Source organism: Rhinolophus hipposideros (assembly GCF_964194185.1).
Source record: "Rhinolophus hipposideros genome assembly, chromosome: 20".
NCBI lineage: Eukaryota > Metazoa > Chordata > Mammalia > Chiroptera > Rhinolophidae > Rhinolophus > Rhinolophus hipposideros.
Window position 1 is genome coordinate 7,830,535 of NC_138066.1, and position 12,925 is coordinate 7,843,459.

The following is a 12,925-nucleotide window of genomic DNA, read 5'->3' on the forward strand; positions in this document are numbered from 1 at the left end:
CAAATCAGTGCAATTTATTTGTTCTCCAATTCAAAACATTCCCTGAGTCTCTAAGGAGAGAGAAAGGGGGGAAGGGGAGATAAGAGCAGTATGACCACGAGGGTCCCATGCTTCTTGCCCTCCTATCTCTGAGGCATCAGAGACCTTTCTCAGATTGGGCATCTGGGTGGTGGACAGGGAAAAGAGTGGTGTTTACATCTTTCTCTGTCAGCTGTCAGGTTGTCTCACCTATTCTCAGAGCTGAAGCACAAGTGGGTGGGAGAATGTAGTAGGAAAGGAATGATTGTATAAAGCTAGCACCATTTCTGTATTTTGCTGTGTATAATGTACTCCCATATATAATGCATACCCACATTTTTGGCCCAAACTTTCAGGGGAAAAAATCTTTCATTTTAATTTTTTAATTCAAATTTTTATTTGTTTACATTTAGGTACTTGTTTTTTGTATTATAAAGGAATTTTAGCATTTAGTTTTTAACATAGTATGGTACAAAAAATTTTATGTAACAAATAATTACAAAACACAAGAACAGATACAAGGTACAAGAAATTTTATGTAGCAGTGACAAATTTATGATATTTACACATCATAAAAGGCCAAGAACTCTTCATCTTGTAAGTTTGTCGTAAGTTCAACAAAACCAACGATCCTATTCCAGGGTGTTATTTTGCATACAGATATCATTATTGACTTCTAGAGTTACACTTTTAACTCATGAGCATAAATAAAAGAATTAAAAACATTTATGTAGACACAGAATTAGAACTACCCGTGTATAATGAGTATCCTTATTTTTCCCTCACAAATTTGGGCATAAAAGTGTGCATTATACACGGCAAAATACAGTAATTGGAGGAGACACTTAAATGCTCAGCTCTCTTTCTCCCAGGTTTCAATCTCCACAGTTGTCAACACCAAGGTAAATTAAACTTCCTGGACATTTAGTATTCGATATTGGCTGAGCATGTAGCCTCTGGAGACAGCCTACCTGGGCTCACATCCCCTCTGGGCCCTAACCACTCTTTGACCCTCGACAGCTTATGTCACTTGTCCATAGCTCTGTCTTCACAACTGCAAATGGAGTTAATGGAAGTGCCTACCTCCTCCTCAGCATTAGCTGGGATAATCCACATAAGGCTTTTATATATTAAGCACCGAGTATTAGTTATTATTAATGTAACAGACTACACAAGGCAGTCGTGCCAAGAGTCGAATATTCTCCTAAATGATTTTATGTAAAGGAAGAACGCAAATCTCTACAACAGAGTGTGAGATGATTAAGAGAGAAAAAAGAACGGGGGTGGAGGTGGACGGGGCAGCGGAAGTTATTATACACTGTGCAGTCTGGCAAATGGGAGCCTGATGCTGGCCAATGACTGTATTCTGACAAATTGAACTCCTCCCTCTCCTCTGTCTCACAATCACCTTTAATCAGTCACCAAGGCCTGTAGTTTCTACCACCTTAACATCTTTCAAAGATGGCAATTCCTCTTGGGGCAGAGGCAGCTCGCTGTTCAACAAAATTCATATTTCCCCTCCACAGTGAAGAGTGAATTTGCTGTCCCACCAGGTCCACATGCCCCTTGTATCTAAGTGTGACCATGTGACAGACTCAAGGGGGCAGAAGTGAAGTGTGACTGTGGGGTTGGGCCTTGTTGGACGTGCTTCTCCACACTCTGGCCCTAACTGTGCTGAGCCGCAGGGTGCCAGCCACCTAGGTCTGCAACAGTGTGATGGTACTGGGAGGCGGGGGCTTTGGGAGGGGATCACGTGTAGATGAGGCCCTGAGAGCGAAGTCCCTGTGATGGGATTAATTGTCTGTAAGAAGAGGAAGAAACACAAGAGATAGTTTCCCCTCTCCCTTTCTCTCTCTCTCCCCTTCCTCTGTTTACCCTCCCCACCCCCTTCACACCCATATACCAAGGAAGGCCAGGTGAGTGAGCACCCCGGGAAGATACAGCCATCTGCAACACAGGAAGAGGGCCCTCGCCAGACACCAAATCTGCTGGCACCTTGATCTTGGACTTCCCAGCCTCCAGAACTGTGAGAAATAAGTGTCTGTTGTTCAAGCCACCCCGTATGGGGTTTTGTTGTGCCAGCCTGAGCTGACTATGACAGTCAGGAAACCCCATGAGGACCAGGCACACCACAGGAGACTGATATATAAACTAGAAATAGACTTTCTCTTTGTTTAGCTGCGGAAACATTGGCATTTGCTTGTTACAGCAGCGATACAAGTGACATTGTCAAAGTCACTGCTTTCACTGGAGCCGATGTAGTCCATCTTGCTGATTACTTTACCAGATGTCTAACCGGGCTTATCTTGTTCTCCTCTAATCCATTCTGCATCCTGCACCAGCATGACCTTTGTCCCAAATGCAAAATTTTAACCAGTTTCATCCTTCCATTTGTCCCTTGGCACAGTCTGAGCTCCCCACTCGCCTTATGAGGACTCAGGTCCTATCACGCTGTCACGAGCCTCAAGCGAGCTCAGTCCCCACTGAAATTCTGTCTGATCTTCATCCCCACCTTGCTTTCTCTGCTCTCTGCTCTTCACTCAGCTCTCAGCTCTCCATATGTAACATTCTCCCTCTCACTGCCTCTTGATTTATCTGGCTCCCTCTCACTCACTCTTCTCTTTTTTTCCCCTTGCACTTTCGCCTTCCACCAAAGTGCTTATGACCCTATGTCATAGCTGCCCAAGTCAAACCCAACTTGAAAAGTGACCATTTATTTGGTTCAAAGTAGTTACAATCATGGAAAAATCAGAGGCTTTGGCACTAAATAGACCTGGGTTCAAAATCTGACTATACAAGCATTTGTATTTCTATCTCAGATTTCCATTTATGTGTGAGAATGATGATTACCTCATTAGGTCCTTGTCAGGATTAAATAAAGTAATAGAAAGTGCTAATAATACATAGTATTAGGTTGGTGCAAAAGTAATTGTGGTTTAAAAGGTTTTTAAAAAAAAATTAATAATAATTGCGAAAACAACAATTACTTTTGCACCAACCTAATAATTGTTCATAATAGTGCTTCAAAGTGCTGAAAGAACATAATAGGTGTTCTTATTATCTTTGATATATTATTTATATCAAATATATTATGATATATTATTATCACTAGATATTATTATTATCTTTGTCACAGGAGAAGAGAATTTTAGGCTACAGACATAATACAAGAATTCCCAAATCCCCGGTTAGAATAGCTTTACGCCATAGACTCTTCCAGGCAGGTAGGACCTAGATATCTGATTTCAAACAAAGAAATGCAGCACTTTTGCAACTGAGTACAAGACTCTCCCTGAAGCAGTATTGTAGTTACTAGAGGGCCTTTTCCCTGACTAACTCACATGTGCACATTTTCACTTAGAATCCAGGTTAAAAAAAAAAAAACAAAAAAAAAAACTCACAAAATTCAGGCAAGAACCCCAAGTGAATAATTCTGGGAGATGGAAGAAAAGCCCCATGTCATCAGCATGCAGTAACCGCCAGGCCTGGGGTAGAAGGTATAGCTGCTTTCAGGGACTGTGCAGTATAACGAGACTAATGAGTGGCACCAAGTATGTATGCCCGTGGTCCAGGCCAGGGCTGCTACTTGCAGTTTCACCCCAACAAAAGGATGAAAGGGAGTGAGGCCGACTCCTGGGAAAGCAGGTGCTGGTGAGAAGAGACAGGCTGGGCTGAGTGTGGTCACCCGGTGGCCAGACGGGCTGCTGCGGAACAAGGCATGCCTGAACAGGAGGCAGAGGGACTGCCAGGGGCTGAGGCCCAGGTGGGAAAGGCCTGGGATGGCTTACAACGCCTTTTCCCAGACGGGCTGTGAAAGACAGCATTGTTCCATTCATTCATTCAATAAATAGCTATTGAGCAACTCATGAGTGCTATACTGGAGAGTAGTAAGTGAGCAAAATGGACAATTACTGTTTTCTGGAGCTTTCCTTCTGGGAGGGGCAGACAGGCCCTAAACAAGGACGTGATCAACTGGACAAGATTGTATCAGAGGAAATCAATAAACAGGGTGAGGGAATAGAGAATGGGGAGGGCTACTTGAACGGGTAGTCATAGGAGGCCCTTCTGGGGCAGAACATTTCAGGGAGGGAAAGGGAAAGCAAGGGCAGGAGGCCTCTCTGAGGAGGGAAGTACCTGGTGTGTTGCAGTTATCTTTCCTCTTTTCCCTGCCCTCTCCCATTCCGACTCTGGTGTTACTTCCACACCACCCTGCCCTGAAGGGGGGCGTTGTGGGGACACCGCACTGTCCCACCTGCAGCCTTCTTTGTTGGTGGTGTCTCTCCTCTTCATCCTGCTCTTAGCCTACCTGCTCCTCCATCACACAGGCCTTTCCAGGATCCTCTTCCTCTTTGTGCCCATTCAGCCCTCCATCCATCAGTATGAGTCCCCCTTTGCACTCACCCCACAGCCACACCCATTGCCCACACCCAACCCCAGCTTCTGTCACTGTCCCCCAAGTCAGCAGCTGCTACTGAAACCTGTGCTGAGCTCCGGACAGCACCTCCCAACCTGGGTGGTCCTGTCATCTCCATTTGGATGGTCCTTGACTCACACACAACCAGTACCAAAAGAAAATTGTTGTGTTTCCCAACATTGGCTCTCCAAATCCACTTTTGTGTCCCCAGGGTTAGAGGAGGGTGACACCAGCAATCACTCCAGAGCACTGGGCTAACCTCCCTCTTCCACACCCTCAATGTCCAATCTGTCTCCTAAACAGACAGATTCCTAAACGTTCCATAATCCTTCCCCTTTTCTCCAATGTCCCTGGGTTAGGTCACCAGCCTCCTCGTGGGTCTCCTCGCCTCAGGCTTGTGCTGCTGCAATCCATTCTCCATATTTTGACCAGAGTACCTTTCCGATCATGTCACCACTCCTGGTCCTGACCCTGAGTCATTTGTTACCTGCTCCCGTCCCATAGCAAGATGAAGCTCATACCCCTCCATTCCACAGAGGTCTCGCTGGGGAGTCCCACGCCTACCCAGCCCCATCTACGTCCCTGCCTCTCATTCTTCACCCCAGACCTACAGCGTGGTACACCCCACCATGTCACACTTCTGCAACTTTCCCCATGCTTCTTCCTCAGCCTGGACTATTCTGATTCCCTTTTCCATCTAGCTGGCTCCTTAACTCAAGCATCGCCTCTTCCAGGAAGTCTTCCTTGAAGCACCCTGTAATTACCTCCCTGGCACAGGCCTTGCTGATCCCTTCTGCTTCACATTTAGCACATCTTGTCATTGAAGAACTCTGTGGTACACAGTGCTTGTTAAACGAATGACTGGTGGCGGTTTGTCCTTGCAACTATTCTGCTCCCATTTACAGGTGAATAAATTGAGACGCAGAGATACTGAGCGACTTTGCCAAGGTTATGAGCAATCATGTACAGAGGGACAGTGGACCCAGGGAGAAATCTGCTTCAACCTCCACCTCCATCCTTAAAAATTTAACATAGAATTACCACATGATCTAGCAATTCTACGTGTGGGTATATATCCAGAAGAATTCAAAGCAGGGACATAAACGCAGATATTTGTATACCCATGTTCATGGCAGCATTATTCACAATAGCCCCAAAGTGCAAGCAAACCAAGTGTCCACGGACAGAGGGACGGATAAACAAAATGTGGTGTATATATACAATGGGATACTATTCAGCCTTAAAAAGGAAGGACATTCTGACACATGCTACAATATGGATGAACCTTGAGGGTATTACGTTAAGTGAAATAAGCCAGTTACAAAAGAATAAATACTACATGTTTCCACTAACATGAGGTACCTAGAGAGTAGTCAAATTCATAGAGACAGAAAAGTAGAATGGCGGTTGCCAGGGAGGGCTGGGGGAAGAGGAAAATGGGAAGTTACCCTTTAGTGGGAGTGAAGTTGATGAACAAGGGGGAGCTGGCCAACGGGGCATGCTCTCGAGGTCTAGATAAAAGTAAGGAATGTGCAGATGAACCCTGGTGGGAATAAGGAAGGCCAGGGGAGAGGGCTAAAGGGTGTGCTGAACATCATAGAGGGCCCTCTGAGATGCAGGTAGATGATTTCTAGAGGCCCATGCAGGACACTCTGGGGAACTTCTGAATGCCCCCCATGTAGCCTAACAGAGGAAGAATAAAGAGAGCTGAAAAACTGTCAGGCACTCCTAAGAAAAGAGTGAATATATTTCTTGAAATACTGACCCTATGTGCCAGGATGGGAAAAAGTGGGGGAGTACACGAAGACGGATTGGAGAGCATTGATCAGGGTCAATGTTTTTCCAAATTCTCTCAGTGTACCCCTAGGGGTATGTGAAATGATTTTGGCCAGCACATGGATTCACTTTAAAAGACATAGATAGCCATTTTAATTCTCATCCTGTCTTTCCTATGATTTCCGGCAAAACATTTCCAATTGACGCTGTGAAATTATCCCCTCCGAAACCTGTGAATCTCACATCTTTATTTGAGAAAGAGAGAACAGGCTTCTAGGTTCAGCAACTTCAGTAGGCATCAATGTCTAGTTCAGAAGTTGCCAAAATGGGCCCACTGCCTGGTTTTGTAAATAAAGTTTTATTGAAACACAGCCATTCATTTCTACATTGTCTATGGCTCCTTTGTTACAATGGCAGAAATGAATGGCGGTAACAGAGACCTGTGGCCCACAAAGTCTAAAATGTTTAACATCTGCCCCACTACAGAAAAAGTCTGAGGACTTTTGGTCTATTTACATTGTTTTGTTTACAGTGTATATATTCTTAAATACTTGCTGTCTATTGTAATTGATATCAGTTTTCTACTGATGGTGACAATAATTCATTGAAGTTAAAAATCCATTTAAGGAAACAAATTGACAAAACATTGTAATATTAACAAATTAATATAATACATAATAGAAGTAGACTGCAGAATCTGGGGGTAGTATATATATGACAAGGCTTGATAAACACTAGATTATGAGAACAGGGCAAGTGAAAAGATTTGAGAATGATAAAGAGCAGCTTAGGTAGAGATGAGAGATTGGGGACTGGAACAGCACTTCATTAGAAAAAGGGATTTGTGTATATGAAGGGTAGACCTGTACCCATCAAGGATAGAGAGAGGGCTCAGCAGGTGCTAAGTGGACCTAGAAGAGTGAGGCAAGGGGACAGGGAGCTGCTACCAGAAGAAGCCAAGACTGACAAAGGGGAGAAAATGATGGTGCCGGAGAGTCAGATCCCTTCCCATCTGGGGTTTTCCCTACAGAAGCATCGTGGCAGAAAGAGTGTAAATATATCAGTGACAATCACAATAGTAATACTTGTGTGTTACGACCTGCAGCTTCTAAGAACTTTACACCTATGAACTCACTTAATCTTCACAGTAACCCCGTGAAGTAAGGGATTATTTTACAATGAGAACATTGAGGCACAAAGAGGGCAAGGGCCTCACCCAAGGTCACACAGCTAGTGAGTGGCACAAGCTGGTGTGGCTAGACTCGCCCAACATCTGAGCCCTACCACTCGGGAGGTGACTGGGCCTTGGTCATGCATACAGTCAGGCCTGGGAACCTATGACTCGAGGTCAGCTGAGCACCTGACTGGCCTGTGCCCGTCTCAATCTCAGCTTGCCCTTAAGGATCTAGGTCACAGAAAGGCTGTCATCCTTGTGACATCACAAGGAGAGGGCAGATCATGATGATTTTGCCCAGACAGTGACAAGGTCTTCGTTGCCAAGAGGAGGCAGAGCCGTAAGGCAGGAGCAGAAGGACAAACCTCTCTGAGCTGCAATCCGAACAGCCCCGAGAAGTCTCAGCAGTAGTGGGGCAGAGGGGCTCCAAGGGACCAAACCGGGAAGTCACAAATCAGGGCCTGGGTGCCCAGCTGTACCCTTCACACCATGTTCCTGGTTCACAAAACATAACAGATGCCTACTGTCTTACATTTCCTTGTTTTTGCAATATTTTCCATGTATTTATGGAAATACAGAATCTGAAGTTATATAATATAATTTAATATAATCTGAAATTATATCATTTATGTATAATTTGTCTCCCCCTTCAAATGTTAGCTCTGTAATGTCAGGTTCTGTACTTGAGACATTTCCTACTGCCTGACACATCCCAGGCGCTCAATAATACTTGTCTAATTTAAACCCTGCTTCAGCTCAAACTTCTAAACGTCACAGGGTCACTCGGGGTTACCACTGAGCTCCTTGCCTTGGTGAACAAGGTGAGAGCCAGCCAGAGCCCAACCAGAGAGAAGGCCCTGCCTCTTTAGCTTGTCTCCCCATGACCCAGGGACAACCAAGGGCGTCTCAGTGCCCCAGGGGCTGAAGCACTCTCTTCCTGGTGGCATGATGGGCCACCTTTAATGGGGTGCTGACCGTGCAATTATGTTGTTTCTGAGAGCTTGGTTTGAGAGTCTCGATTTTCTATTTGTACTATAGCTAAAGTTGAAGGATGTCTAGAAACAAACAACCCTTTTAGCTATTGTTACAGGTTGCATTGTGTCCCCAAAATTCACACGTTGAAATCTTAACCCTTAGTACGTCAGCATCCTAACCCCTTGAACTTATTTGGAAATAGGGTCATGGCAGATGTAGTTAGGAGGATGAGGTTGTGCTGGAGTAGGGTGGGGACCTTCTTATGTGTACCATAGCTGGTGTCCTTATAAAAAGGAAACGCTTGGACATGGAGATATGCACACCAGGAGTTTGACACTTCCTTCTGAAAGCCAGGCATCTACAAGCCACGCCACAACAAAGATTGCCAGCAAACCGGCAGAAGCAAGGAGAGAGGCACGGAACAGTCTCTTTCACAGCCAACAAATGGCACCAACACTGCTAACACTGTGACCTAAGACTTCTGGACTCCAGAACTGGGACGGACACAAATCAATTTCTGTGGTGCAAGCCACCCAGTTTGAGGTTCTCTGTCACGGCAGCCCCAGGATGCTCACGGATTTATTTCCAACAGTGGATGTTGGACCTGACCAGTGAACAGGTAGGTCATGCAGGCTCTCTGTGGGAGACAGAGGGTGGTGGCACCCTTCTTGTTCAAACTGGCACAGTCCAGTGAGTGTTTCTTGTGAATGACGGCCTTTGGTCTAGGCCAGCCTCCACCCAGGCATTTTCTGTTTCTCACGCCTCTCGTCACTCTCCCTTCTGCTCTCATCTCCCACCTCCTCCTCCTCCAGCCTGTCCCACTCCATGGCTCGAATGTCACCTGGCTTTTCATCAACAGTCCCTGTCCTTCTCTCTCAGACTGCCTTGATGCACAGGAGATGGGATATCAGGAAACAGAGGCAGACAAGACTCACAGGGCAGGTGTGGAGGGCTCCTCCCAGCCTGGGCTGTCTTTTGGGGGGTCACTGTTAGCCATACCAAAGAACGGCCATGTGTTGTGAGAAGGGGAAGACAGGTGCAGAACAGAGTACACACTACGGCCCGTTTTCATAAGACAGAAAGGAGATATTTTTGGTTCTGGAAGCTGGACACCAAGGAGTGGATTCTGATTAACTCTGGAGACTGAAACTGTGAATAGTTTCCATTCTGTTCCTTTTGCTGGTGAACATGTCATCATTTTTTTCAGCTGGAAACATACATGTGTGTTTGTGTATGTGTGTGTATGTTGAGGAAACAAAAATGTTGAGGAGATGCAGAACCTGAGGGACCAGTGTTTTCCTGGGATGCTGAGGATCTGTGTTGAGACCTAAAAGTGGGGTGCAGGGGAGAAGACTCTTTATTCCAAGCTTCTCTTTCACTTACCATCTGATATCAGGTGGGAATACGATGACCCACCATGCCAGTTGGCCCAGGACTCAGAGACTGCCCAGCACACAAAAATGTTAACCCTAAAATTGGTGTTCACACAGAGACACACACACACACACACACACACACACACACACGAACCCGAGAACCTGTAGAGAGCCAGGCTTAGACACATCGGCCTGCACTGCCACAGTGGGGGTGCTCAACCTGCTCTGCAAAAGCATTGCTGTCCATCAGCTGTTCTTCCCAAAAAACTCTCTCCTAGTCAAAGCTGGCGGGCAATAGATCGAGAGAGCCATGGCTTCTCCAGCACTGGGAGGTGTCCCTAAGTAGGAACTTAACCGTTTCTGAGGAAACACTAGCAAAAGGTTGCAAATGCCCTGTGGGAGATTGGCCTCGGCTACTTCTCACTTGGAGATGCCTCCAGATTGGCTCTCTGGCTTTCAGCCACGTCTTGTGGTGTTTCAGATCTTAAAATCCAAACTTACATACCTCTCTCTCTCCCCAGTTCTTTTTTCTGAAGGTTTCTCATTCTTCCTGGCTTATTTACAGGTAGGAAACTAATGTTGAACCACCTATTTCTTCTCACCCACTGGGGAAGGCAAGAGAGTGGAAATTATTTCTTTCAGTTGTGTGGGGAAATTGCATCCCCGAGAGGTTTGGTGCCCAGATCAAGGCAGTTATTCAGGGATGGGGGGCAGCTGTCCGTAGCCCTGCAGAAGTGACTGGAGGCTGTTGCCGTGTTTTCCTCAGTTGCTGTTCACTCAGAAACCCCTGTGAGTAGCCATGATGAGAAGACCACTTGTTTTATAACCTCACCCCTTGGGGATGCATGCAGTGTCCCCAAGACAGAGAGAAACGTGAAGTTACTCAGTCTAGAAAACACAGAGAACCTGGTAAACATTTCTTGACTTTGGCCTGGAGTTGCCTTTCAGTCCACGCCCAGTTTACCACACAGAGGCCAGAAGTCCCTTCTCTCGTGCCCCGCCTTCTGCCATCTCACTCTTTGGCATCTCTGTGACAAGCCTGACTGAAGGAGGCTCAGGTCCGTGGGTCTCCAGAGTGGACACACCAAACTTCTCTTGCTAATACTGACCAATCCTTACAGCACATTTTAAAACCTCTTTATGTCAGCAAATTCTATTCCAACCTTTTACAGAAATCTCCCGCCCCCACTGAGAAGAGTAGGGCAGAAGAGGGATGAAAGCCCCACACTACCACATGAGCTGAGGGAACTGTGGTCCAGAAACCTGGCAGGACTTGCCCAAGACTTGAGAGTCAGAGAACAAGGCACAGGGCAGCCCCACTTCCAGGTCCGCAGGCTCCACGTTCCCAGCCCTGGGCCATTGCCAATCCATCCAAAGACACCCTGACGCCTCCTCTGCCATGTAACTTGGTTGGCCCCAGCGAAGGCCGGTCCCATGAACAGTGACGTCAGGCTGTTTGGGTCAGAATCACTGCTGAACCATGAAATAGTTAAGAAATATCCTGCCCCACTGGCTGCCTTGAGCGTAAAGGTAGATCCACCTGTACTTCCTTGTGCTTACAGACAGACTGCTCACTCATTTACTCACACCCCGTGGGGAGGGAAGGCAGCAGGAGGCAGGGCCACCACCCTCCCATGCAAATCACCTCTGGGAGTGCAGCTGGGTGCCTAACGCTGCTCCTGCTCTGGGGCAATGCTCCTGGGGAGGCCGTGGGGAAGCTGCAGCCCCGGGCGGTGTGCCTGCCTCCTCATCCTGGCCCTCCTGATCGACGCCGTGGGCCTGGTGCTGCTGCTGGTAGGCATCTTCGCCCCGCTTGATTACTGGGACTTCTTTGTCTACTCAGGGGCCCTGGTCCTGGCTTTCAGCCTGCTGTTCTGGACCATCTGGTATTCCCTCAACATCGAGCTGTCTCTTGAGAAACTGGACTTGTAGTTTGGCTGTGAGCAGAGGAGGAGGGATGCAGGCTTCCTGTGAACCTGGGGCTGTGGGCAGTCAGAGGAGCAGGGACATGTTGCTTCTCCCGCTCAGAATGCTCCACCAGGGACCAGGTGAGTGCACATGAGACCTGCCTGGAGGGGTGGCCAAGGAGACTCAGGTGAGCAGGGGCAGGACGGGCCTTCAGAGGCTGAATGTGCAAGCGACGAAAGGTAGTGGCCAGCCCGGGCTCTGTCAACCTGGGCTCTGGCTGGCCAGGAGATCATGGGGCAGGTATTTTGTCCCCTAAGGACCTTTTTTCTTGTGGAACCCAGAAAGAGGGTCTCAACAGCTCCTTCCACTTCTGATACTCCATGGAGTGTTCCGCCATGTGGAACAGGAAGTTATCCCTTCAGCTTAGAACTTGAGAGAAAAATGCCTGTCTTGAGTGTCTGTTGGGGAGAATCCCTGCTGGGGAGAAAAGCCAGTCGCACTGGGAGAGGACGGAAAGTTCCCGAATGGTTGCTTGTACCCTTGCATGGATGCAAGCTGGGCTGCAATGGGAGGAAACAGAGCAGAACCACCCAGAACAGCCTGTCTCATTAGCTTCCTCCCTGCACTTGCCCAGATGGGACATGCAGGAGGGTCAGGACTGGCTTCCGCGTCCACTCTTAGTGTACCCGGCCCCTCTCTCAGCAGTGCCCCCACTCCATCTTCCTCACGTACCCTTCCATTGCAGTCAATACCTCCCGCAGCCAACCTGGGAGACTCCGAAGTCAAGAGACCATGGCTGACCATTTTTTATTGACCGGGCTGCACTTTGCAGCCAGGCCAGTGGCTTGGTTAACCACATGTAACCAAGTTGTAAGGAGGCAGATAGTTGTAAGATTTTTCACATGGACAGGGAACCAAAAAGATAGAGTTGGTCTGGCCTCCCACACCCTGAATCAGAGATAGGCAGCTGTTCCCAAGGGACTGAAGTGGAAGCCCCAGTTGGTCTGTGATCGTCATACCCTCCTTCCCAGCTGGACAGGGACCTGCGTTCAGGCATAGTTGGGCACTCCCTTTGGAGTGCTGGGTGTAAGAACAAAGGTCATTGCCAGGTTGGAAAAAGGAGAAAAAAAATCATTGTGTCTTTTCTGGGGAATTCCATCTGACCCTCAGAACTGAGAGACAAGAGCAGCAGTTTGAAGCAGTTTCGGTGGGGTGGGGTGAACCTGTCTGTCCCTGGCAGATGAAAGGAAAAGAAATGACAAGTCAGAGCACCTGGGTCCCACC

The 12,925-nt window shown here is 47.4% G+C and overlaps 1 protein-coding gene across 1 annotated transcript; it reads left to right on the forward strand.

Moving 5' to 3' along the window:
- Positions 1-11,425: 11,425 nt before the first annotated feature.
- On the forward strand, positions 11,426-11,665 carry TMEM238L (transmembrane protein 238 like; the record flags this gene model as incomplete). The annotated part of the gene is made up of 1 exon (XM_081027983.1): positions 11,426-11,665. The coding sequence occupies one exon, from the start codon at positions 11,426-11,428 to the stop codon at positions 11,663-11,665; it is 240 nt and encodes a 79-aa protein (XP_080884109.1).
- Between the last annotated feature and the right edge of the window lie 1,260 nt (positions 11,666-12,925).